The 24,375-nt window shown below is 44.7% G+C and overlaps 1 protein-coding gene across 2 annotated transcripts in view; it reads left to right on the top strand.

Annotated features, from left to right (window-relative positions):
* The window catches only part of LOC144607775 (acid-sensing ion channel 2-like), a 1,151,036-nt gene that overhangs the window by 1,095,405 nt on the left and 31,256 nt on the right, over positions 1 to 24,375 (top strand). For both annotated transcript variants that reach the window (XM_078424836.1, XM_078424835.1), the window contains exons 6-8: positions 6,258 to 6,408; positions 10,343 to 10,434; positions 24,259 to 24,338. In XM_078424836.1, the coding sequence (XP_078280962.1) occupies positions 6,258 to 6,408; positions 10,343 to 10,434; positions 24,259 to 24,338 (323 nt within the window). The remainder of the gene's footprint in view (positions 1 to 6,257; positions 6,409 to 10,342; positions 10,435 to 24,258; positions 24,339 to 24,375) is intronic.

Below are 24,375 nucleotides of genomic sequence, written 5' to 3'. Positions count from 1 at the left end.
CTCTCGTTATGAACATGCCATTAGTTTAGTTTAGTTTTGAGGTGCAGAGTCCATGCTGACCACCGATCACCGGTTCACACAAGTTCTATGTTGTCCCTCACGTGATCACAGGGGGATCTTGCAAACTCTGCACCAACAGCACCCGAGGCCAGGATTGAACCCGGGTCTCTGGCGCTGTGAGGCAGCAGCTCCACCAGCTGCACCACCATGTTGCCCTGCTCCCTAGTTGTATGTTGTCCCACTTTCACAACGTAATCTCGCTTTCGTATCCACTCCCTACGAACTAAGGGCAATTTACAGAGGCCAATTAACCTACAAACCCACACAGTATTTGGACATGTGTTGGTATTACCCGCTGAAGTACACTTATGACCTTTGTTGGATTCATTTACTGTTGTCGGGCCTTGCTGTGCTTTGCTAACCAGTCATAAAATGGCAATAATACTAGGCACATTATACAGGTACACTTACATAAAGATCTTGTGTTGACACAAATGTCTTGCAGTGTCAAATATATTATTATTTTCCTCAACGTTGAATGAAGTCAATGTTTTTATTTTATTATTCTGGGTGTGAAAACATTCTGAGATTAATGGATGGCCACTCCCAGATTGAATCGAATGCTAGATTAACAAGACATCATCTAAAAAGAATGACCTTATTTAAATGTATTCTTACTCTATTGCAAGAAAAGCTGGCATGGTCAAAATGAGCTAAAGCTTTTGTGCACCCTCGCACTTGAAGAACACGGTGAATAAAAACAAAAGTTGCCTTTCAGGTGCACACAGAACTCAATGAACAGACTACCCCTCTGTTTCAAAGACAATAGACAATAGACAATAGACAATAGGTGCAGGAGTAGGCCATTCAGCCCTTCGAGCCAGCACCGCCATTCAATGCGATCATGGCTGATCACTCTCAACCAGTACCCCGTTCCTGCCTTCTCCCCATACCCCCTCACTCCGCTATCCTTAAGAGCTCTATCCAGCTCTCTCTTGAAAGCATCCAACGAACTGGCCTCCACTGCCTTCTGAGGCAGAGAATTCCACACCTTCACCACTCTCTGACTGAAAAGGTTCTTCCTCATCTCCGTTCTAAATGGCCTACCCCTTATTCTTAAACTGTGGCCCCTTGTTCTGGACTCCCCCAACATTGGGAACATGTTTCCTGCCTCTAATGTGTCCAATCCCCTAATTATCTTATATGTTTCAATAAGATCCCCCCTCATCCTTCTAAATTCCAGTGTATACAAGCCCAATCGCTCCAGCCTTTCAACATACGACAGTCCCGCCATTCCGGGAATTAAACTAGTGAACCTACGCTGCACGCCCTCCATAGCAAGAATATCCTTCCTCAAAGTCCATGGCAAATTATTTCGAGAAAGATATTTTACTTTTGACTTTGGGAAAGTTGGTCACACTCAATTTGGTTTGCTGTGTTGAGATGAGCCTGTCTATGAAGTAGTCCATCAGACTCAAGATTGCTTTACTGCATGGCTTGGAAACCTAAAATAGCAGCGGACTGCAAAGTTCTTTGTGAATTATGACCGTCTGGGATGCGCTGTGTTTCAATTCAATTTCTGCGTTTCATTTAATAATAATAATAATAATACATTTTATTTATATAGCGCTTTTCATATACTCAAAGACGCTTTACAGAGATTTTGAGAACATAGGGAAATTAATAAATAGATAAATAAGTAAATAAATAAATGAACATTAGGTGAGGTGACCTTCAGTGGTTGAAGGCAGTACTGAACAGGTGAGACTTCAGCGATGTTTTGAATGTGGTGAGTGTGGGGGAGTCTCTAACGGTTTGGGGTAGTGAGTTCCATAGGGTGGGAGCAGCGATGGAGAAAGCCCTGTCCCCCCAGGATCTGAGTTTAGTCCGGATGTGGGGGGATAGGAGATTGGCAGCGGCAGAGCGGAGGGTGCAGGTGGGAGTGTGCCTGTGGAGGAGGTCGGTCAGGTAGGATGGGGCCAGGTTATGGAGGGCTTTGTAGGTTATGAGGAGGATTTTGTACTGGATTCTCTGGGGGATGGGGAGCCAGTGGAGTTTATAAAGGACGGGGGTGATATGGTCACGGATCGAGGTGTGTGTGAGTAGACGGGCAGCGGAGTTTTGAATGTATTGAAGTTTATTGATGATTTTTGAGGGTGCGCCATAGAGGAGGCTGTTGCAGTAGTCCAGACGGGAGGTGATGAAGGCGTGGATGAGGGTTTCTGCAGCTGTGGAGGAGAGGGATGGACGGAGACGGGCAATGTTTTTGAGGTGGAAGAAGGCTGTCTTTGTGATGTGTTTGATGTGTTTGTCGAAGGAGAGGGTTTGATCAAGGATGATTCCAAGATTCCGGATGTGAGGTGAGGTGGATACTGGGAGACCATCAATGTTGAGGATGAAGTTTTGGGTGGATTTGGTGAGCATTTTTGGACCAATGATGATGATTTCAGATTTGTTGCAATTGAGTTTGAGGAAGTTTGATTGAATTTGCTTCTAATCACTGAGGTCATTGTGTGGCCTACGCATTGGTAGCTTTGTAATTGATTCTGATTCAGGATAGACAGGCTGCCAACTGGGGAAACTTTTTATAAATGGTCTGTCAAGAGTTTATAGACAACTTGATCTTGCTTTCCTAATTAATCCTAGGCAATTGCGATGATATTTTAAAATACCGCATTGAATTCTGATGAAAGATATTACAGCTGGCCATCTATAGGGCCATTCAATGCTTATATGTCTTGTGTCAGATGCTTGCAAGGCAGCTGGGGATGCTACAAAGCTGCAAACTGCAGTGATAGATCGTCAGAAATGATTCCCGGCTCTTCCCCCTCATTCCATTGAGCTTTGTTTTATGGATTTTCATCCACCGTTCATCGTGGAGGGAAGGGAAGGCACAATGGAGGACCCAGCATGGGGGGGACGCCGAGAAGGGGGGGGTAGAGCAACGGGGACCCGGCATGGGGAGACCGCCGTAAGGTGGGGGGGGTAGAATAATGGACAATGGAGGACCCAGCGTGGGAGGACCGTCGTAAGGTGGGGAGGGGGGTAGAATAATGGTCAATGGAGGATCCGGTATGGGGGGACCTCTGTGATGGAGGAGGGGAAGTGACTCAGGTAATTTTGCAGAAACAATTTAAACCCCAAAGCAGAAAATGGTGCTCAGCAACAAAAGGCAGAGATTGGCGTACACGTGCCTCACTGTTTAATTAACTTTTAACAGCACAGATAGCAACGTTTGAGTCTGATTTAATAACTATTGTGGAGACCTGGTTGCAGAGAGCTCAATATTCCAAGTTACCTGATGTTCTAAAAGAACAGGCCATTTGAAAGAAGCTGCAATTGTCATTAGTGAACCCGCACTAATCAGGAATCTGTCAATCTCCTCTTTAAAAATATCCATTGACTTGGCTTCCACAGCCTTCTGTTGCAAAGAGTTCCACAGATTCACCACCCTCTGACTAAAGAAATTCCTCCTCATCTCAATGGACAATAGACAATAGGTGCAGGAGTAGGCCATTTGGCTCTTCGAGCTAGCACCGCCATTCAATGTGATCATGGCTGATCATTCTCAATTAGTACCCCATTCCTGCCTTCTCCCCATACCCCCTGACTCCGCTATCCTTAAGAGCTCTATCTAGCTCTCTCTTGTAAAGGTACGTACTTTTATTTTGAGGCTATGGCCTGTGGTCCTAGACTCTCCCACTAGTGGAAACATCCTCTCCACATTCACTCTATCCAGGCCTTTCGCTATTCGGTAAGTTTCAATGAGGTCCCCCTCTCATCCTTCTAAACGCCAGCAAGTACAGGCCTAGTGCCATTAAATGCTCATCATATGATAAATGCTTCGTGGAACAATGTGTAATGGACCTAGCTGTTTTTAGATTTGGTTATGAGTGGTGATAAAGGATTTAATAAGAGATCTTCCGGTGAAACATCTCCAAGGATATAGTGACCACAAAAGGATAACATTCCAGATGCACATTGAGGGTGAACACCACAGTACCCAAACCACGGTCTTCAACTTAAATAATGGCAATTATAATGGTACGAAGATGACGCTGTCAAAGGTGGACTGGGAAAATAAACTGAGAGACACGTCAGTAGATGGAACAGTGGCAGATGTTAAAACAGCTGGTCCAATACTCTCAGCGGAAATTTATTGAAATTAGAAAAAGGGATTCCATGCGAAAAAGGAACGTTCTGTGGCTAACACAGGAGGTCAAGGACAATGTTAAATTGAAAAGTAGGGAACTCAAAGTGCTCGGACTGGTGGAAAGCCAGAGGATTAGGAATGTACTGGGTTACAGCTGCAAACAGCACCTAAGATGGGAAAAAAAATGTTTTTGAGAGAAAATTTGGGCAGAACATTAAAACAAACAGTCGGAGTTCGTACAGGCATATGAATAACGGGAAGGTAACCAAGGTAGGTTGGGATTTCTCAAGAATGAGGCTGGTGAATTAATAATAGGAAACAAAGAGATTGCAGATATGTTTTTTAAAAAACACAGTGAATGATGACAATTATCCTTATCTTTATTTTTATTTATAATGAATGTCTCTTACTATCCACTTTGCTGCTGTAACACTGCAAATTTCCCTGGTGTGGGACAAATAAAGGAATCTTATAGAAATGGGGGGATCTTATAGAAACTTACAAAATTCGTAAGGGGTTGGAGAGGCTAGATGCAGGAAGATTGTTCCCGATGTTGGGGAAGTCCAGAACAAGGGGTCAGAGTTTAAGGATAAGGGGGGAGTCTTTTAGGACCGAGATGAGAAAGTTTTTTTTCACACAGAGTGGTGAATCTGTGGAATTCTCTGCCACAGAGGGTAGTTGAGGCCAGTTCATTGGCTATATTTAACAGGGAGTTAGATGTGGCCCTTGTGGCTAAAGGGATCAGGGGGTATGGAGAGAAGGCAGTTACAGGATACTGAGTTGGATGATCAGCCATGATCATATTGAATGGCGGTGCAGGCTCGAAGGGCCGAATGGCCTACTCCTGCACCTACTTTCTATGTTTCTATGAATTTATTATTATTATTAATATTATTATAATAATAATAATTATAATAATTATAATAATAATTATTATTATTATTATTATTATTATTATTATTATTATTATTATTAAATCAGTATTTTGCAACATTCTTCACTATGGAAGGCATTGAAAGTGAGATAACAGATGGGCTCATTTCAAGTAACATGGAGCGATGTTAAAATTGCGATCACAAGACACTATATGTCTTAAGCAAGCACATCAGAGGGACCTGAAGCCCTATACCCAAGCATTTTAAAGGAAGTGGTGGCAGACAAAGTGGACCCATGGGTTGAACGTTTTCATCCTCGCTGAGTTACAGGAGCTACTAAAAGATTGGAGAACAGTCATTGTGACTCCCTTGTTCATGAAGGGAGGAAGACAGTAAGTGGGGGAGTCAGTAATCAAAGAGGAAAGAATTTATTCACAAAATGCTGGAGTAACTCAGCGGGTCAGGCAGCATCTCAAGAGAGAAGGAATGGGAATGGCAGCATCTCAGGAGGGAAAGAAGCATCTCTCCTGAGATGCTGCCTGACCCGCCGAGTTACTCCAGCATTTTGTGAACAAATACCTTCGATTTGTACCAGCATCTGCAGTTATTTTCTTACAAAGAGGAAAGAATGAATCACTCAGAGGAGCTGATTATAATCAACCAAGCCAACATGAAAGGTGAATTGTGTTTGCAATAATTCTTTGTGAATGCGAGAGTGAGAGTTGATGGAGGGGAGCCTGTCGATGTAGATGTATATAGATATCCAAAAGGCATTTGACAAGGTGCCATATAAGAGGCTGAACCCAAGGTATTGGAGGAAATGTCACATAGAAATGGTACATGGATTGCCACAGAGAAAACACATGGAAAACAGAGTTGCAATAAATGGGTGTTTTTCAGGCTGGAGAGAGGTTCCATTTGGAGTAGCCCAGGGTGAGTTCTTTGTCCTTTCTGTTTCTGTTTCTGTTTTCTGCTGCACAACCACCAAGGGCTGGAAGGCAGCAACTCTACCGCTGCAACACAAAGTATGGGGGAAGTAGAAGGGGTCACGGCTGAATAGAGAGTTTAATTCTCCAGTGCTGGAAACGTCTTAAGGGACACAGAATGTACAGAAAAGACCAATGTACCGAAAATGCAAACAGCAAAGTGTGGATGTGCATATGAAAATAAATCAGGGAAGCAGCTGCTAGCGTGAGAGCTAACTTTGTATTCTCTTTCCCACTTTACAGCCATGTTGGCAGAGACCAACAATAACTGTCTTTGCAAAACGCCGTGTTATCTAACACGCTACAACAAGGAGCTGTCCATGGTGAAGATCCCCAGTCGAACCTCTGCAAAATATCTTGAAAAGAAATTTAACAAGACAGAAAAATACATCTCGTAAGTACATATTGAATGCTGCGATCGTTATCTCAGTGGGAATCTGAGAGCACATATAAGGTGCAATCATGTTTAAGCTTTTAATCGGGATTACCAATATCCATCAACTCTCCAACCAACTTGTGCAGGAAGGAGCTGCAGATACTGGTTCACACTGAAGATAAACACAAAATGCTGGAGTAACTCAGCAGGTCAGGCAGCTTCTCTGGGAAAAAGGAATAGGTGACGTTTCGGGTCATCAGTTCATAATTGATAGGAGTAGAATTTGGCCGATCGGCCCATCAAGTCTACTGAGTAACTCAACGGGCTGGGCAGCATCCTGGAGAACATAGATAGGTCATTTTTCAAGTTGTGGAAGAGAGGAGTCCCGATCTGAAACGTCACCTATCCGTGTTCTCTAGGAATACTGCCTGACCCGTTGAGTTACTCCAGCATTTTGTGTCATTCCCATCGAAGCGATGCTTTATGCATTGAAACTATTTTAAATTTATTTGGAACTGGTTACTGATCTATTAATAGGATATCAGTGTTTTCATTTTATTTCTTTCTCATCTCTTTTTTTCTGCTCAGTGAATTAGTTGTTAACATCGTCATTCTATCAAGCTCAACAATTAGAAAATTAAATAATTATAGCAGGGTTTCAAGCATTTAAAAACTCACTGCTAATTTCTTCTTCGTTCTTCATTCACAGCACATCTTCATTCTGATTATAATTTCTTTCATTTGGCTAGCATGTCTCAAAAATGACAGCACAGAAATCGCTGAGAACGTTGAGCAGTCCAGTCCACTGTTCCCCTGGCTGCCTGGCCTTTACTGCCTGGAATGAACCTAATTAGGGCAGCACAGTGGCAGAGCGCCAGAGACCCAGGTTCAATCCTGACCTCGGGTGCTGTCCGTGTCGAATTTGCACATTCTCGCTGTATGACCGCGTGGGTTTCCTCCGGGTGCTCCGGTTTCCTTCCACATCCCAAAGACGTGCGGGTTGTAGGTTAATTGTCATCTGTAAATTGCCCCGTAGCTTGTAGGGAATGGGATGACATTGAGCTAGTGTGAATGGGTCAGCAGGGACAGCGGTGGGTCGAAGGGCCTGTTTCCATGCAGTTCTGGTCTGGTTGGTACAACTCTGCAGAGCACAATGCTTCTCACCCTAAGAGATCTCTATTACTTACAAACATTTACAAATTATTGAAAATGTATCTTAGCATTAGAAATTCCCCAAATTCCTTAGATAGACGCAAAATGCCAGAGTAACTCTGGACAGCATCTCTGGAGAAGAAGGAATAGCCTTTCTTCCTTGCATCCTTGATTCCCCATTGAACTGCATGGATTTGTTGAAACTTTTCCAACTGAGCCTAGTTAAAACATAGAACAAATAACAGTACGTTACAGGAGCTGACCCTTCGGCCCACAATGTCTGTGCTGACCATGATGCTTACCGTTCGGTTGATACAGCTGTTGTTGTGGCTCACATTGTAGTCCCTGGCCATCAGCACTTTCTTCAGGCCGCTGCCACCAACAGGACGCGCTCGGTCACCCTGGAGCTCCCTCCCCTCTCATCAGCTGCCGCTTCTTCCTGTCGGCCGTCGCTTTGTCCGCTCCACCGCCTCCTCTTCCTCCTCCCGTCGCTTTGTCTACCCCGCCGTTCCCTCCTCCACCACCGCCTCCTTCTCCTCTTTCTTCCCCGGAATCGCTGACATCCTCCAAGCTGGAGTAGGGCGGCAACACTGTGGGGGAGAAGGAGGAGGGGGCGGTTGGGGAGTGGGGAGCATTACTCATCATGGCGAATGTCACATCTGCACTCACGGAGAACACACTGCAGGGATCCATTGAGCAATATTGAGGGGCAACTACTCCAGGACATGTACATGGATGGGAAAGATTTGGAGGGAGATAGGCCAGGTGCAGGCAAGCGGGATTAACTCAGTTTGGAACTTGGTCGGCATGGATGAGTTGGGCCAAAGGGCCTGTTTCTGCGCAGTATAACTCCATGACTCTCTGACTCTATGAAGAGTCACTTGACCCACCAAGTTCCTCCAACGGTTTCTTTTTCCTTGATCCGGTTTTCCTTATAGCTGAAAAACTCCAATGGTTAATTTGGATTTTGATGATCGAGATCTTTACTTACATGGTCAGATTTTGCTGTTGTTGTGAAAGTTTTATTGGGAAACTCCCTTCCCCCTTCCTCCCATCCCCTTCCATCTATATTCCTTCCTCTGGCTTCACATTTCACTCCTTTCCTTATCTTCTTGTCTCACACTTTTTGTCTGTTCATCTCTGGCCTTTGTCCACCCATCTGCCAATCGAAATCCCTCCCCCCCTTCACCTGTATACACCTATCACTTGCCAGACTTTGTCCCGCCTCCACCTCTCTTCCAGGTTTCCCTCCCCCCTCCCCCCTCCCCCATCTACACACTGGCCCAGAACGTCACCTGTCCATGTTCTCCAGAGATGCTGCATGACCCGCTGAGTTACTCCAGTACTTTGTGCCTTTCATATCATATCATATCATATATATACAGCCGGAAACAGGCCTTTTCGGCCCTCCAAGTCCGTGCCGCCCAGCGATCCCCGTACATTAACACTATCCTACACCCACTAGGGACAATTTTTACATTTACCCAGCCAATTAACCTACATACCTGTACGTCTTTGGAGTGTGGGAGGAAACCGAAGATCTCGGAGAAAACCCACGCAGGTCACGGGGAGAACGTACAAACTCCTTACAGTGCAGCACCCGTAGTCAGGATCGAACCTGAGTCTCCGGCGCTGCATTCGCTGTAAAGCAGCAACTCTACCGCTGCGCTACCTTTCGTAAACAAGCATCTGCAGTTCCTTGAATCTGTCTTACATGTCTCACATGTCTTAGATTATTAAACTTAGACCCCATAATATATTTTTGTTTAGCATTGAATATGTGATGAAAATTGACTGTGTGCTGTACCATAAATATCCCGATACATGAAAATACGTCAAAACTACAAATGCTGGAAATCTGAAAAAAAAATTTAAAATCCTGATAGATCAGCATTTGTGGAAAGGGAAACAGTTAATGGTTCGGGTCTGAGATCTTTGGTCAGAACAGGGAAAGAGATAAACAGGAGAAATGTAGTTTCTCTCTAATCTTGGTACCGTTTGGCACAAGGACAAATCACTTTACTTTCAAGCTTGGACCCTCTGCACGTTCACACCCAACAAATTAATTTGCACAACATGTACACATAGACAGCTGTGTTTGTACATTAACATATACTGTACTCTACCTACACTCCAAAGACGTACAGGTTTGTAGGTTAATTGGCTTCAATAAATGAGAGGTACAAGGTACATAGAGGTTGCCTTACGGCACCAGAGACTGATTTTGATCCTGACTACGGGTGCTGTCCGTACAGAGTTTGTACGTTCCCCCTGTGAGCACGTGGGATTTCCCTGGGTGCTCCTGTTTTCTCCCACCTACCAAAGACATGGGGATTTGGAGGTTAATTGGCCTCTGTGAATCGCCCCTGGTGTGAATGGAGTGTATGTGAAAGTGGAATAACGTAGAGCTAGTTGGAATGGGTCATTGACATCATGGTCAGCACAGCACACTTTTTGTCTGTTCAACTCTGGCCTTTGTCCACCCATCTGCCAATCAAAATCCCTCCCCCCCCCCCCTTCACCTGTATACACCTATCACTTGCCAGACTTTGTCCCGCCTCCACCTCTCTTCCAGGTTTCCAGGACATGGTGGGCCGAAGGGCCTGTTTCCACGCTCTATCTCTAAACCAAACAACAAAATTGTAAAATTGTCCCTGGTGTGTTGGATAGTATTATTAATGTACGGGGTGCCGCTGGTTGGCGTGGAATCGATGGGCCGAAGGGCCTCTGTCCACACTGTATCTGTAAACTCTAAAGCCCTTTTCCAACAATCAATTCATTTGCTTTTTTTTTGTTGCAGGGAGAATATTTTAGTGTTGGACGTTTTCTTCGAAGCCCTGAACTATGAAACTATTGAACAGAAGAAAGCGTACGAGGTGGCAGGCTTACTTGGTGAGTGGGTGCATGGAATGGGCTGCTCTGGGTGAACATCCCGCGGATTCTGTGTTATTCGGGATATTAAAGGATGAGACCGATTATTGGACTTCTGAGGTACCAAGGGGTAATGAGAATCAGACAGGAAGGCAGGGGTGAGACCAAGGATCGTATTGCTTGACAGTGCAAATCTGCAGCACCACCTTGCCTTTTCCTGCTGCTGTTTATGTTCCAATTAACCCAAACTTTGGAAGGTGCAAGTGGCCATTCACAGCTGCCAGGTGCCATCCTCTAACTCGTTAACAGCTATAAATATCACCCTTGCACAGAATGTAGCTCATTCCCTGCAGCGTTAGAATAGTTTCTAGTCTGGTAATACTGAAAACCAAGTAAAGCCATCAAGACGGCAACAGAATGTAAACAATCATAGACTCAGGATGGCTCAGTGGCTCAGAGGTAGAGTTGCTGCCTTACAGCGCCAGAGATCCAGATTCGATCCTGACTACGGGTGCTGTTTGTATGGAGTTTGCATGTTCTCCCTGTGACTGCGTGGGTTTTCTCCAGATACTCCGGTTTCCAGATTCGATCCTGACTACGGGTGCTGTCTGTACGGAGTTTGCATGTTCTCCCTGTGACTGCGTGGGTTTTCTCCGGATACTCCGGTTTCCTCCCACACTCCAAGGACTTACAGGTTTGTAGGTTAATTGGCTTGATGTAAATGTAAATTATCCCTAGCGTGTGTAGGATGGTGTTAATGTGCGGGGATCGCTGGTCGGCGCGGGCCGAAGGGCCTGATTCCACGCTGTATCTCTAAACTAAACTAAACTAAACTAAAAGAGACACAGGAAATGCAATCAGCGCCTGTCTTTCTTTCTGTTCATTGAGCCATCAAATCAATGCATCCTATTTGGAATACACAATGCGTCAGCAATGCATCCTATTTGGAATACACAATGCGTCAGCAATGCATCCTATTTGGAATACGCGCATGCCTTTCATGCTTTGTCTATAAATAAGATGTTCAGATAGAGCACCATTGTCGCTGATCAACTGGTCTCGTGACGACTTGCTTTCGTTTTCCAGACCCACTTTCTTTACTTGTGGCCAAGGAGGGCAGCACAATCCCAGTTACCACTCTGCTCTCAAATTCTACTTGAAAATGTCAACCTTTATACAATTGGAATTATTGTGCACTCTCTAATTCTTTACTAGCGTACGAATGTGACCAATCTCCAGACATTCTGATGTACAGGTGCTCCTCGACTTACGATGGGGTTACGTACCGATAAACCCATCGTAAATCGAAAATATCGTCAGTCGAAAACACATTTTGCTAGCCCGGGATAAGATCAAAATTCAAAATTCAAAGCACGGTTTCTACTGAATGTGTGTCACTTTTGCACCATCGTAAAGTCAAAATATCGTAAGTCGAAGCATCATAAGTCGAGGAGCATCTGTGTTAAAAACTAATAGAAACTACATTCTAATAACCAATCACAATACTTTCTTATAAATATTAGTAACTGATAGTAACTACACACTATTTTCTTTTTTTCTTAAATTTAGTTCAGTTTAGTTTATTGTCATATGTAAGGAGGTACAGTGAAAGGTTTTTGTTGTGGAAAGACAATATATAGAAACATAGAAACATAGAAAATAGGTGCAGGAGGAGGCCATTTGGCCCTTCGAGCCAGCACCGCCATTCATTATGATCATGGCCGATCTTCTTTCGTACGTCAACTACAACAATCAAAAGTGGCAATTGGTGCTTCAGAGTACCGTAGTTGTCGCTCTGCTGCAAATGTTGCCAGTTCTGTGGAACTACCCAGGGTGGACGACAAGGATGTAAAGCAGCTCCCACCCCATGGCTGATCATCTACAATCAGTAAGCTGTGCCTGCCTTCTCCCCAAATCCCTTGATTCCACTAGTCCCTAGAGCTCTATCTAGCAAGACTATAAACTGATCGGAAGGGGTCAGCTATCCCTTAATCTTGGAACAGAGAAGCTGCCACAGCAATGAGACAAGCCACAGCCCTGCAGCAAAACAAATTAGACCTCTAACGTAAAGACCAACCACTCCCACTGTGTTACCTTCCCCCCCCCCCCCCCCCAACCTCCACAGGAAGAGAAAGCTGAACCTCTGTCTTCAGGCTCCTGTTTCTTTTCCTTTGTGGAACAGTGGCACAGCTGGTAGAGCTGCCGCCCTACTGCGCCAGAGACCTGGGTTTGATCCTGTCCTCGGGTGTTGTCCGAGTGGAGTTTGCATGTTCTTCCGGTGACCACGTGGGTTTCCTCTGGGTGCTCCAGTTTCCTCCCACCTCGCAAAGCTGTCCAGGTTTGTAGGTTAAATGGCCTCTGTAAATTGCCCCTAGTGTGTATGGAGTGTATACTAAAGTGGAATATCATAGATTGTAGGAAGGAACTGCAGATGCTAGTTTAAATCGAAGGTAGACACAAAATGCCAGAGTAACTCAGCAGGACAGGCAGCATCTCCGGAGAGAAGGAATGGGTGACGTTTCGGGTCGAAACCTTTCTTCAGACTCAGGAAGGGTCTCGACCCGAAACGTCACCCATTTGTTCTCTCCAGAGATGCTGCCTGTCCCGCTGAGTTACTCCAGCATTTTGCGCCTATCTTAGAATATAATAGAACTAGTTGGAATGGGTCATTGATAGTTGGCATGGTGGGCCGAAGGGCCTGTTTCCATACTTTATCTCTAACGAAAACCTAAACAGAAACAAAAAGGAATAGTCAAGTTTCCACTCCAGAATTGCCTTGTGTGTTTAATTAACTCCTCAATCTGCCGGTGTTTCTCATCCAACCAGTCTTCCTGTTGATGAGACCACCGTTCAAGTGGTTCTGAAGTTCAGAATACCTGTATGTTGTAAGGATATACTGCAGCTTCCAATACTTGAAGCTGAGAGATTGTGAAGCTTGCTCTGCCATGTGATGTAGGGGAGGAGGAACAGATAAGGGAATTCGAGAAGCGCTTCTTTACTTTTAGACTTTAGATTCAGAGATAGAAACATAGAAACATAGAAACATAGAAACATAGAAACATAGAAACATAGAAAATAGGTGCAGGAGTAGGCCATTCGGCCCTTCGAGCCTGCACCGCCATTCAATATGATCATGGCTGATCATTCAGCTCAGTAGCCTGTACCTGCCTTCTCTCCATACCCCCTGATCCCTTTAGCAAAAAGGGCCACATCTAACTCCCTCTTAAATATAGCCAATGAACTGGCCTCAACTACCTTCTGTGGCAGAGAATTCCACCGACTCACCACTCTCTGTGTGAAGAAATGTTTTCTCATCTCGGTCCTAAAAGACTTCCCCCTTATCCTTAAGCTGTGACCCCTGGTTCTGGACTCCCCCAACATCGGGAACAATCTTCCCGCATCTAGCCTCTCCAACCCCTTAAGAATTTTATATGTTTCTATAAGATCCCCCCTCAGTCTTCTAAATTCCAGCGAGTACAAGCCCAGTCTATCTAGTCTTTCCTCATATGTAAGTCCCGCCATCCCAGGGATCAATCTGGTGAACCTTCTCTGTACTCCCTCTAAGGCAAGAAGGTCTTTCCTCAGGTTAGGAGACCAAAACTGCACACAGTACTCCAGGTGCGGTCTCACCAAGGCCCTGTACAACTGCAGCAGAACCTCCCTGCTCCTAAACTCAAATCCTCTTGCTATGAATGCCAACATACCATTCGCTTTATCATATCATATCATATATCTACAGCCGGAAACAGGCCTTTTCGGCCCTCCAAGTCCGTGCCGCCCAGTGATCCCCGTACATTAACACTATCCTACACCCACTAGGGACAATTTTTACATTTACCCAGCCAATTAACCTACATACCTGTACGTCTTTGGAGTGTGGGAGGAAACCGAAGATCTCGTAGAAAACCCACGCAGGTCACGGGGAGAACGTACAAACTCCTTACAGTGCAGCACCCGTAGTCAGGATCGAACCTGTGTCTCCGGCGCTGCATTCGCTGTAAAGCAGCAACTCTACCGCTGCGCTACCGTACCGCTACCGTGTCGCTTTCTTCACTGCCTGCGCGGAAACAGGCCCTTCAGCCTGCTAAGTCCACGCCGACCAGTGATCCCCCGCACTAACACTATCCTACACACGAGGGACAATTTACAATCTTTTTTTACCAAAGTTAATTAACCTATCAACCTGTACATCTTTGGAGTATGGGAGGAAACCCAGACTCCCAGCACCCAGAGAAAGCCCGCGTGGTCACAGGGAGAACGTACAAACACCGTACAGATTAGCACCCGTACTCAGAATCGAACCAAAGTCTCTGGCACTATAAGGCAGCAACCTCTATCACTGCACCACCATGCCACCCCTTGTAAGAGGGATCACGGCACCGAAACCTGATGAATTGCTACATTGCGGCCGCTACAGTCTGCTTGATCCAAATGATATTAAAGATACTCTGTCATGTTCTGAAGGAATCTTGGAAGTTTATTCCAGTGTTCTTACCATCAACAGCCATTCCCAGAAGGAATAAACTTTGCATTTGTGTCATATACTATTTGTGAGGGCGTAATGGTGAATACGCTTTTTAAAATACTTAAATCAATTCTGCATCACTTTGAGACACCCTGAGGACATGGCAATCTTTGCATCAGTGAGCATTTTTTCTCTAAGAGTGAGGGACTGTATTGATGTATCACTGCATTTCATGGAAACATACAAACATCAAAAAATAGGCGCAGGAGTAGGCCATTTGGCCCTTCGAGCCAGCACCGCCATTCAATATGATCATGGCTGATCATCCAAAATCAGTACCCCGTTCCTGCTTTCTCCCCATATCGCTTGATTCCGTTAGCCCTAAGAGCTATATCTAACTCTTTCTTGAATATACCCAGTGAATTGGCCTCCACTGCCTTCTGTGGCAGAGAATTCCCCAGATTCACAACTCTCTGGGTGAAAAAGTTTTTCCTCAGCTTAGTCCTAAATGGCCTTCCCATTCTTAAACTGTGGTTCTGGACTATCCCAACATCGGGAACATTTTTCCTGCATCGAACCTGTCCAATCCCATAAGAATCCCTTAAGAATTTCCAGTGGAAAATTACTGTTGGAGTAGCTTAGGAAATAATGTAAGTATTTAGGTTAAAGTATCAAAATTAATCCTTCTGTGTCCATCTGAAATCAAACAGTAAACTCAAGTAAATTCCAAAGGATTTCATCAAGTCCCCTGTTGTCAGAGAACTCACATAAATGATTTGGTGGTTTATCCAAAGGTTGGTGTAATTTTACTGTGCAGCTTCTGCGAGCGCTGTTTCTCATGATATCATTGCTACGGGATTAAGTGCCTCACATGCCCTGAAATATCCCTGCTTAAACGCTCTTTAATGTTTTAAAACTTGAAGTGGCTGTCATTTGGAAGGCACGGCTGTTTGACTGAAGCGCATGTGTTTCACAAGCAGACTTAGCTTCTGATCTCTCTGGTTTGAGATTTCCTCCAGGATGTGTTAATCACACTCTGGTAAATAAGCTACTTTATCCTGCGTTGCATGTGAATCTATGTAAGGAAGGAGATAGCTTTCTGCCGTGGTTTAAACTGCGTCCTTCATACAATGTGCGCCAATGAAGTCCAGTACCTGCTACTCACCTTCTTATCATGTCCAGCTCCAGGTTTAGTTTAGTGTAGAGATACAGCACGGAAAAAGGCTCTTCAGCCCACCGAGTCCGCACCAACCAGCGATCAACCTGTACACTAACACTATCCTACATACGCCAGGGACAATTTACAATTATTCAAGCCAATTAGCCTACAAACCTGTACTTCTTTGGAGTATGAGAGTCATAGAGAGTCATAGAGTGATACAGTGTGGAAACAGGCCCTTCGGCCCAACTCCCCCACACCGGCTAACAATGTTCCAGATCCACTTGTCCCACATGCCTGCGCTTGGTCCATATCCCTCCAAACCTGTCCTATCCATGTACCTGTCTAACTGTTTCTTAAACAATGGGATAGTCCACCCTCAACTACCTCCTCTGGCAGCTTCTTCCATACACCCACCACCCTTTGTGTGAAAAAGGTACCCCTCGGATTCTTAATAACTCTTTTCCCATTCATCTTGAACCTATGTCCTCTGGTCCTCGATTCCCCTACTCTGGGCAAAAGACTCTGTGCATCTACCCAATTTATTCCTCTCATGATTTTGTATACCTCTATAAGATCTCCCCTCATCCTCCTGCGCTCCATGGAATAGAGACCCAGCCTACTCAACCTCTCCCTATAGCTCACACCCTCTAGTTCTGGAAACATCCTCGTAAATCTTTTCTGAACCCTTTCAAGCTTGACAATATCTTTCCTATAACATGGTGCCCAGAACTGAACACATTATTCTAAATGCAGTCTCACCAACGTCTTATACAACTGCAACATGACCTCCCAATTTCTACACTCAATACTCTGACTGATGAAGGCCAAAGTGCCGAAAGCCTTTCTGACCACCTTATCTTCCTGCAACTCGACCTTTAAGGAACCATGCACCTGTACTCCTAGATCCCTCTGCTCTACAACACTACCCAGAGGCCTACCATTCACTGCCCTTGTTAGACGTCCCAAAATGCAACACCTCACACTTCTCTGTATTACATTCCATCAACCATTCTTCTGCCCACCTGGCCAATCGATCCAGATCCTGCTGCAATCGTTCCCAACCATCTTCACTATCTGCAAAACCACTAACTTTTGTATCATCAGCAAACCTGCTAATCTTGTCCTGTATGTTCTCATCCAAATCATTGATGTAGATGACAAACAGTAACAGGCCCAGCACTGAGCCCTGAGGCACACCACTAGTCACGGGCCTCTAGCCCGAGAAGCAACCTCCCACCATCACCCTCTGCTTCCTTCCATGGAGCCAATTTGCTATCCTTTCAGCTATCTCTCCTTCAATCCCATGTCTTCTGGCACCTCTCCTGTATTTAAGGACGACTCGTAAATTTCAACCAGGGCTCCCGCAATTTCCTCTAATTTCGTGCAATGTCCTCGGATATATCTGATCAGGCCCTGGAGATTTACCTTCATACACAATAGTACCATCAGTACTTCTTTGACAGTAGCCCTGACTGCTCTCAAGACCCTTTGAGTGACTGCTCCAATTTCCTCCGTCCTACTGTCTTTCTTCTCGGTAAATACAGAGGAGAAATACTCATTTAGTACCTTGCCCATCTCCTGTGGCTCCACACAGAGGTGACCGCTTTGATTCCTGAGAGGTCCAACTCTCTCTCTAGTTACCCTTTTCCCCCTTATGTATTCATAAAATCTTTTGGGATTGTCCTTAATGCTCCCCGCCAGAGCTATCTCCTGGCCCCTTTTTGCCCTTCTGATTTCCTTTTTTAGTTTATTCCTTAGTTCCCAAAACTCCTCTCGGGATGCACTTGATCCCAGCTGCCTATACCTGTCCCATGCATCCTTCTTGTTTTTGACTGACGTCTTAATTTCCCACGTCAGCCAAGCTTCCTTACGTTTGCCTGCTTTGCCCTTCACTCTAACGGGGACGGACAGATCCTGAGCTTTCTTCAGTACACTTTTAAAAACATCCCACTTGGCAGATGTTCCTTTCCCCTCTAATAACCTGCTCCAGTCAACTTGATCGAGACCTTCTCTCATACCCTCAAAGTTGACTTTACCCCAGTTGAGCATTTTAGCACATGGACCCTCACCATCCCTATCCATAACTATCTAAAACCTAATCGCACTGGTCCCAAAAGGTTCTTCCCACACATACTTCATTAACTTGCCCTTCCCAATTTCCCAATACTAGATCCAGCATTGTCCCGTCCCCCCCCCCCCCCCCCCCCACATACTGCTTAAGAAAACTCTCCTGAACCCTTTTGAGGAACTGCACCCATCTGAACCTGTCACGCTATGATTTTCCCAGTCTATATCGGGAAAGTTATAACCCTCTACTGCAACAACCTTATTTGATCTGGAGCTGGAAACCGGAGACGAGGCCAGAGCTCCCGGAGAAAACCCACGCAGGTCACGGGGAGAACGTACAAACTCCGTACAGACAGCACCCATAGTAAGGATCGAACCCGGGTCTCTGGCACTGTAAGGCAGCAACTCTACCCCTGAACCACCGTGCCGTCATTAACTCGAAACCAACATACACAAAATCTTTAATATAGCCCTCAGTAATTACATTTCCTCCCCTTCATGTGAATAGGCGAGGGTTGCAGGAAAAATTTGCCCAGAAAATATTACCTGCTGCATGTATTAGTGGGGAACATACGTCCATTTAGCTGTTCAGTTCTGTTTAGTTTATTGTCACATGTACTGAGGTTTTGTGGTAAGCTTTTTCTTGCGTGCTATCCAGTCAGCGGAAAGACTATACATGATTACAATCAAACCATCCGCAGTGTGCAGTTGCAGGATAAAGGGAATTCTGTACCGTGCAAGGTAAAGTCCAATTAAAGATAGTCCGAGGAATTCTCTGCCTCAGTGGAGGCCAATTCTCTGAATGCATTCAAGAGAGAGCTAGATAGAGCTCTTAAGGATAGCGGAGTCAGGGGGTATGGGGAGAAGGCAGGAACGAGGTACTGATTGAGAATGATCAGCCATGATCACATTGAATAGCGGTGCTGGCTCGAAGGGCCGAATGGCCTCCTCCTGCACCTATTGTCTATTGTCTATCTCCAATGAGGTAGATGGCAGCTCAGCACCGCTCTCTCGTTGTTGATAGGATTGTCAAGGCAGTAGCTGCAAAGCTGCAGCTGGTCAGTAAACGCAAGGTAGGAGCAGAAGCGTGGAGCGATGGTTGGACATACATGCACCATCAGGCTTGCTTTGTTATTGATGGGGAGGATGGCCTACAGTGGGGAAGCAGACACTGAACGGAGATGAAGACTACTTATAAGTCAAAAAGAAAATAACTTCTTTCATCTGTACAGACCTTTTGGGACATCATGACATCCCAAAAGAGTCTACAGCCAACACATTACTGTAAAGATGTAGTCATTGACATAATAAGAAAAAGTGGAGGCCAATCACATTCATAAGGCCATCACAACTAGCAATGTAATAATGACCAGACAATCTCCATTTGTAATGTTGGTTGAGTTGTAAGTATGGGCCAAGACACCAGGAATAAACCCCATGCTCTCCTCTAAAGTTATACCATAGCAAGTCTCATGTCTACCAGAACTGACAGTTGGAGATGTCCATGGTAGACACATGACTGGGAAGTATTCTGAGAGATAAGATATAGATATACATTTGGATAGAGAGGCTGTTTAGGGAGAGTCAGCATGGTTTTGAGATCGTATCATGAATCTGATTGAGTTTTATGAGGAAATAACTAAAAAGCTTGATGAGGGCAAAGCCATAAACATTACCTATATGGACTTCAGCAAGGCATTTGATGTTCCACATGGCAGGCTGCTCTGGAAGATCAGATCGGATGGCATCCCGGGAGAGCTAGCCGACTGGAGAGAGAATTGGCTTCATGGAAGGAAGCAGAGGGTGATGGTGGAAGTTTGTTTTTCAGATTGGAGGCCTGTGGCTAGTGGTGTGTCTCAGGGATCGGTGCTGAGCCCTTTGCTGTTTGTGATTTATATCAACGATTTGGATAAGAATGTACAAGGCATGATTAGTAAATTTGCAGATGATACTAAAGTGTGTGGTATCGTAGATAGTGAAGAAAGATATCAAAATTTGCAGCAGGATGTTGATAAGTTGGGCAGGTGGGCTGAGGAGTGGGTTAAGGGAGTGTACACGTGAGTGCCAGGTGTTGCATTTTGGAAAGTCACACCAGGGCGGGACCTTCACAATGAATAGCAGGGCTCTGGGGAGTGTTGTAGAACACAAAATTCTTTGCATTTAAGCTCCTTGTTTTGGGAAAAATCATTGTGCTAAAGATAGTGTAAGAAAATAACTGCAGATGCTGGTACAAATCGAAGGTATTTATTCACAAAATGCTGGAGTAACTCAGCAGGTCAGGCAGCATCTCAGGAGAGAAGGATTTTGTGCTAAAGATTGCAGGTTGATATTGGACAGCAAATATCAAAGGACCATCAATGGGACCACCTATGCCTCCTTGATGCTAATGGGGTCGTGAAAAATCAGATCTCAGGTGCTTATATAATTGGAAACACAAGGAACTGCAGATGTTGGAATCTCGAGCTAAGCACAAAGTACTGGAGGAACTCAGCGAGTTAGGCAGCATCTGGCGAGGGAGTAGACAGGTGATGTTTAGGGTCAGCACCCTTTGTCAGACTGATTCTAGTCTGACGAAGGGTCCCGAGCCGAAAACTCGACTGACCATTCCTCCCCCACTCCATCTCCCCCACCACCTCAGACGCTGCCTGACCCGCTGAGTTCCTCCAGCACCTTGTGTCATATCATAGGACATTTCTTCCCATAAGTTATATCCAATTGCTTTTGAAATGGTGTTTTAAACACCAGCCTTTCACTTAATTGTTTAAAACAGTCCTCTGCACTACGCCTCAATCATGCAGAAGTCATTAGCTGTCATGTTGTTCATTCGTGTGAATAATTGCGGACATAATTTTGTCTAGCTCAGAATCAGTTTATTCAATATTGGCTACATTTGACCGTGCACAGCAAGTTCCTCTCACGTTAAATTGATTGTCTGTAGCCAGATTGAAAGCTTATTCCAACATGTCCGAAGGCCCTGATCTGAATGTAATTGCTTTTGATTCGCATTGTCTTGTTCTTTTAATAGAAATTTCACAAACTTATGTTGCCAACACTGATTAAATTGCTTAGATTTTGCAAGTAGATGGGGGGATGAGGATCAGCACAATGCTCTTGTTTTTTTGCTTGGCTATGTAACAATTTACTTGGTGAACCATTTTAAACCTTAATAATCTCATAATCCACGAACCATCCATGTTAGCACGATTACCAATTTCTAGTTTTAGAGATACAGCATTGAAACATGCTCATAAGGCCCACCAAGTCCACGCTGTCCCTTTACCTCCCCCCTCGACTCCATCCAAGGACCCAAACAGTCTTTCCAGGTGAGGCAGAGGTTCACCTGCACCTCCTCCAACCTCATCTATTGTATCCGCTGTTCCAGATGTCAACTTCTCTACATCGGCGAGACCAAACGTAGGCTCGGCGATCGTTTCGCTCAACACCGTCGCTCAGTCTGCCTTAATCAACCTGATCTCCCGGTGGCTCAGCACTTCAACTCCCCCTCCCACTCCCAGTCTGACCATTCTGTCCCGGGCCTCCTCCATTGACATAGTGAGGCTCAGCGCAAATTGGAGGAACAGCATCTCATATTTCGCTTGGGCATTTTACACCGGAGCAGTATGAACATTGACTTCTCCAACTTCAGATAGTTCCTCTGTCCTTCACTTAAAAGTTAGCTCTTCAAGACCCTTATTGATATATTTGGACAGGGGATGTGCACGACACTTCACAGGATGCAATCAGGATATCGGGTGGCTCTACAAACCATCAGTAATTTCTGCAGTGTCCATCTGTGCTGTAGGCTTCCCTACTAATGACTATGTACATATTTCCCTCCACAGAGGATTAATGTGCCGCGACATCTTTGGCATGAATTGCTTCATTTAATCCATAAACAAAGTCAGCCAAAGCAAAAGAGACACAAGAGATTGCAGACGCTGGAATCTGGAGCAACTGAACAGACTGCTGGGGGAATTCAGTGGGACGAACAGTATTAGTTGAGGCAAAAGGATGGACAATAAGTAAATGGGGAGGCAAAGGAATGCTCAAAAAATAAATGAATGAATGATACTTTATTGAAAACACACACCTCCAGTTTCAGGGACAGTTTCTTCCCGGCTGTTATCAGGCAACTGAATCATCCTACCACAACCAGAGAGCAGTGCTGAACTACTATCTACCTCATTGAAGGTAGCTGGAGTAACTCAGCAGGTCAGGCGGCATCTCAGGAGAGAAGGAATGCACAGACTGAAGAAGGGTCTCGACCCGAAACGACGCCCATTCCTTCTCTCCTGAGATGCTGCCTGACCTGCTGAGTTACTCCAGCATTTTGTGAATAAATACCTTCGATTTGTACCAGCATCTGCAGTTATTTTCTTACACTTCTTATACTATCTACCTCATTGGTGACCCTCGGACTATCCTTGACCAGACTTTGCTGGCTTTACCTTGCACTAAATGTTATTCACTTATCATGTATCTAAAGACTGTAAATGGCTCGATTGTCATCATGTATTGTCTTTCTGCTGACTGGATAGCACTCAGCCAAAGCTTTTCACTGTACCTCGGTAAACGTGACAATAAACTAAACTGAACTGGCACATGTACCTATGGCACCTAGGTACATTGAAGTGCTTGGTGTTGCATGCAACCTCGGCAGAACACAAGAGTTCCACATCTCTGGTGCCGACAGAGTTACAAAGTATGGAACAGTCTTATCCACTGTCTGCTGCCGCATGTGGCTCAGCCAATACAATACACTTGTGCACAATAACCTTTTATCTGATACTAATCAACTTTATCACATAGGGACAAAACCCTGTGATTAGTTATTTGGCATCCCCCTCACAGTTCTCAATGCCCTTCCAAAAGGCATCAACCATTAGCTCTTGCTGAAATGAAATCTCATATTTCTCATATTCCTCATATTTCGCTTGGGCAGCTGACACACCAGCGGTATAGATATTGACTTCTCTAATGTCAAGTAACCCTTGCATTCCCTCTCTCTCCATCACTCATCACTTCCCCTTCCCAGTTTTCCGACCAGTCTGACTGTCCCCGGTGACATTTTATCTCGGTTTGCTTTGTTGTCACCTTCTTCTAGCTAACAATGATCTATTCTACATTTTCCTTGAACTGCATCCCCTTTGATGTCTCATTTTCACACCTCACCCTTCCTTATCTTTGTATCTCCCTCTCCCCTGACTCTCAGTCGACCTGAAACATCACCCATCCCTTCTCTCCAGAGATGCTGCCTGACCCTCTGAGTTACTCCAGCATTTTGTGTCTATCTTCAGTTTAAACCAGCATCTGCAGTTCCTCCCTACACGTGAAATCTTCCTCCGTTCCCCTGGAAATTCAAATCACAATTCACCCACGGAGTTTAATCCAATCCTTACTTGATATTTGCACATGAGATCTCTCCAGAATGGATTTTAGAAACATAGAAAATTGGTGCAGGAGTAGGCCATTCGATCATTCCAAAATCAGTACCCCTTTCCTGCTTTCTCCCCATATCCCTTGATTCCATTAGCCCTAAGAGCTATATCTAACTCTCTCTTGAATACATCCAGTGAATTGGCCTCTACTGCCTTCTGTGACAGAGAATTCCACAGATTCACAACTCTCTGGGTGAAAACGTTTTTCCCATCTCCTTATCCTTAAACCGTGACCCCCGGTTCTGGACTTTCCTGCATAGAGCCTGTCCAATCCCAATAATTATCCCTTAATAATAATCGAGCCTGTCCAATCCCTAAATAATTCTTTTTCTTGTTTCGTGTTGGTTTGTGATTGTGTGAAATTGCTTATTTTTATTGCTCTATTGCTGAACTGTGGGTGACCTTTCATTTCACTGCACATCTTGTATGTGTATGTGACAAATAAACTTGACTTGACTTGATGTTTCTATATTTTCAGATGGCACTTGCCAGTGAGAAGCCTGACTTATTTTTCCCCTTAATAATCCAGGAGAAGTAGGTTTGACAAGGGAAAAAAATGGATGTAACCTCATGTAGATGATTCAGAGGTTGACTCGAATAAGCTTTGATTCAATAGATGGTTCGACAGTATTTGTAGTCATTTATTTACAAGTTGAAACTTTGATTTATTTTCTGCAGAAATATAATTTTTGATACCATATTTTCTTTTGCAGGTGACATTGGTGGCCAGATGGGGTTATTTATTGGTGCTAGCATTTTAACGATACTGGAGCTCTTTGATTATTTGTACGAGGTAAGATTTATGTGGAAACGATATGTTTGACAGATAT

This window comes from Rhinoraja longicauda, chromosome 29 (genome assembly GCF_053455715.1).
Source record: "Rhinoraja longicauda isolate Sanriku21f chromosome 29, sRhiLon1.1, whole genome shotgun sequence".
In the NCBI taxonomy this organism is placed as follows: Eukaryota; Metazoa; Chordata; class Chondrichthyes; order Rajiformes; family Arhynchobatidae; genus Rhinoraja; species Rhinoraja longicauda.
This window is presented reverse-complemented; position numbering and strand designations above follow the sequence as displayed.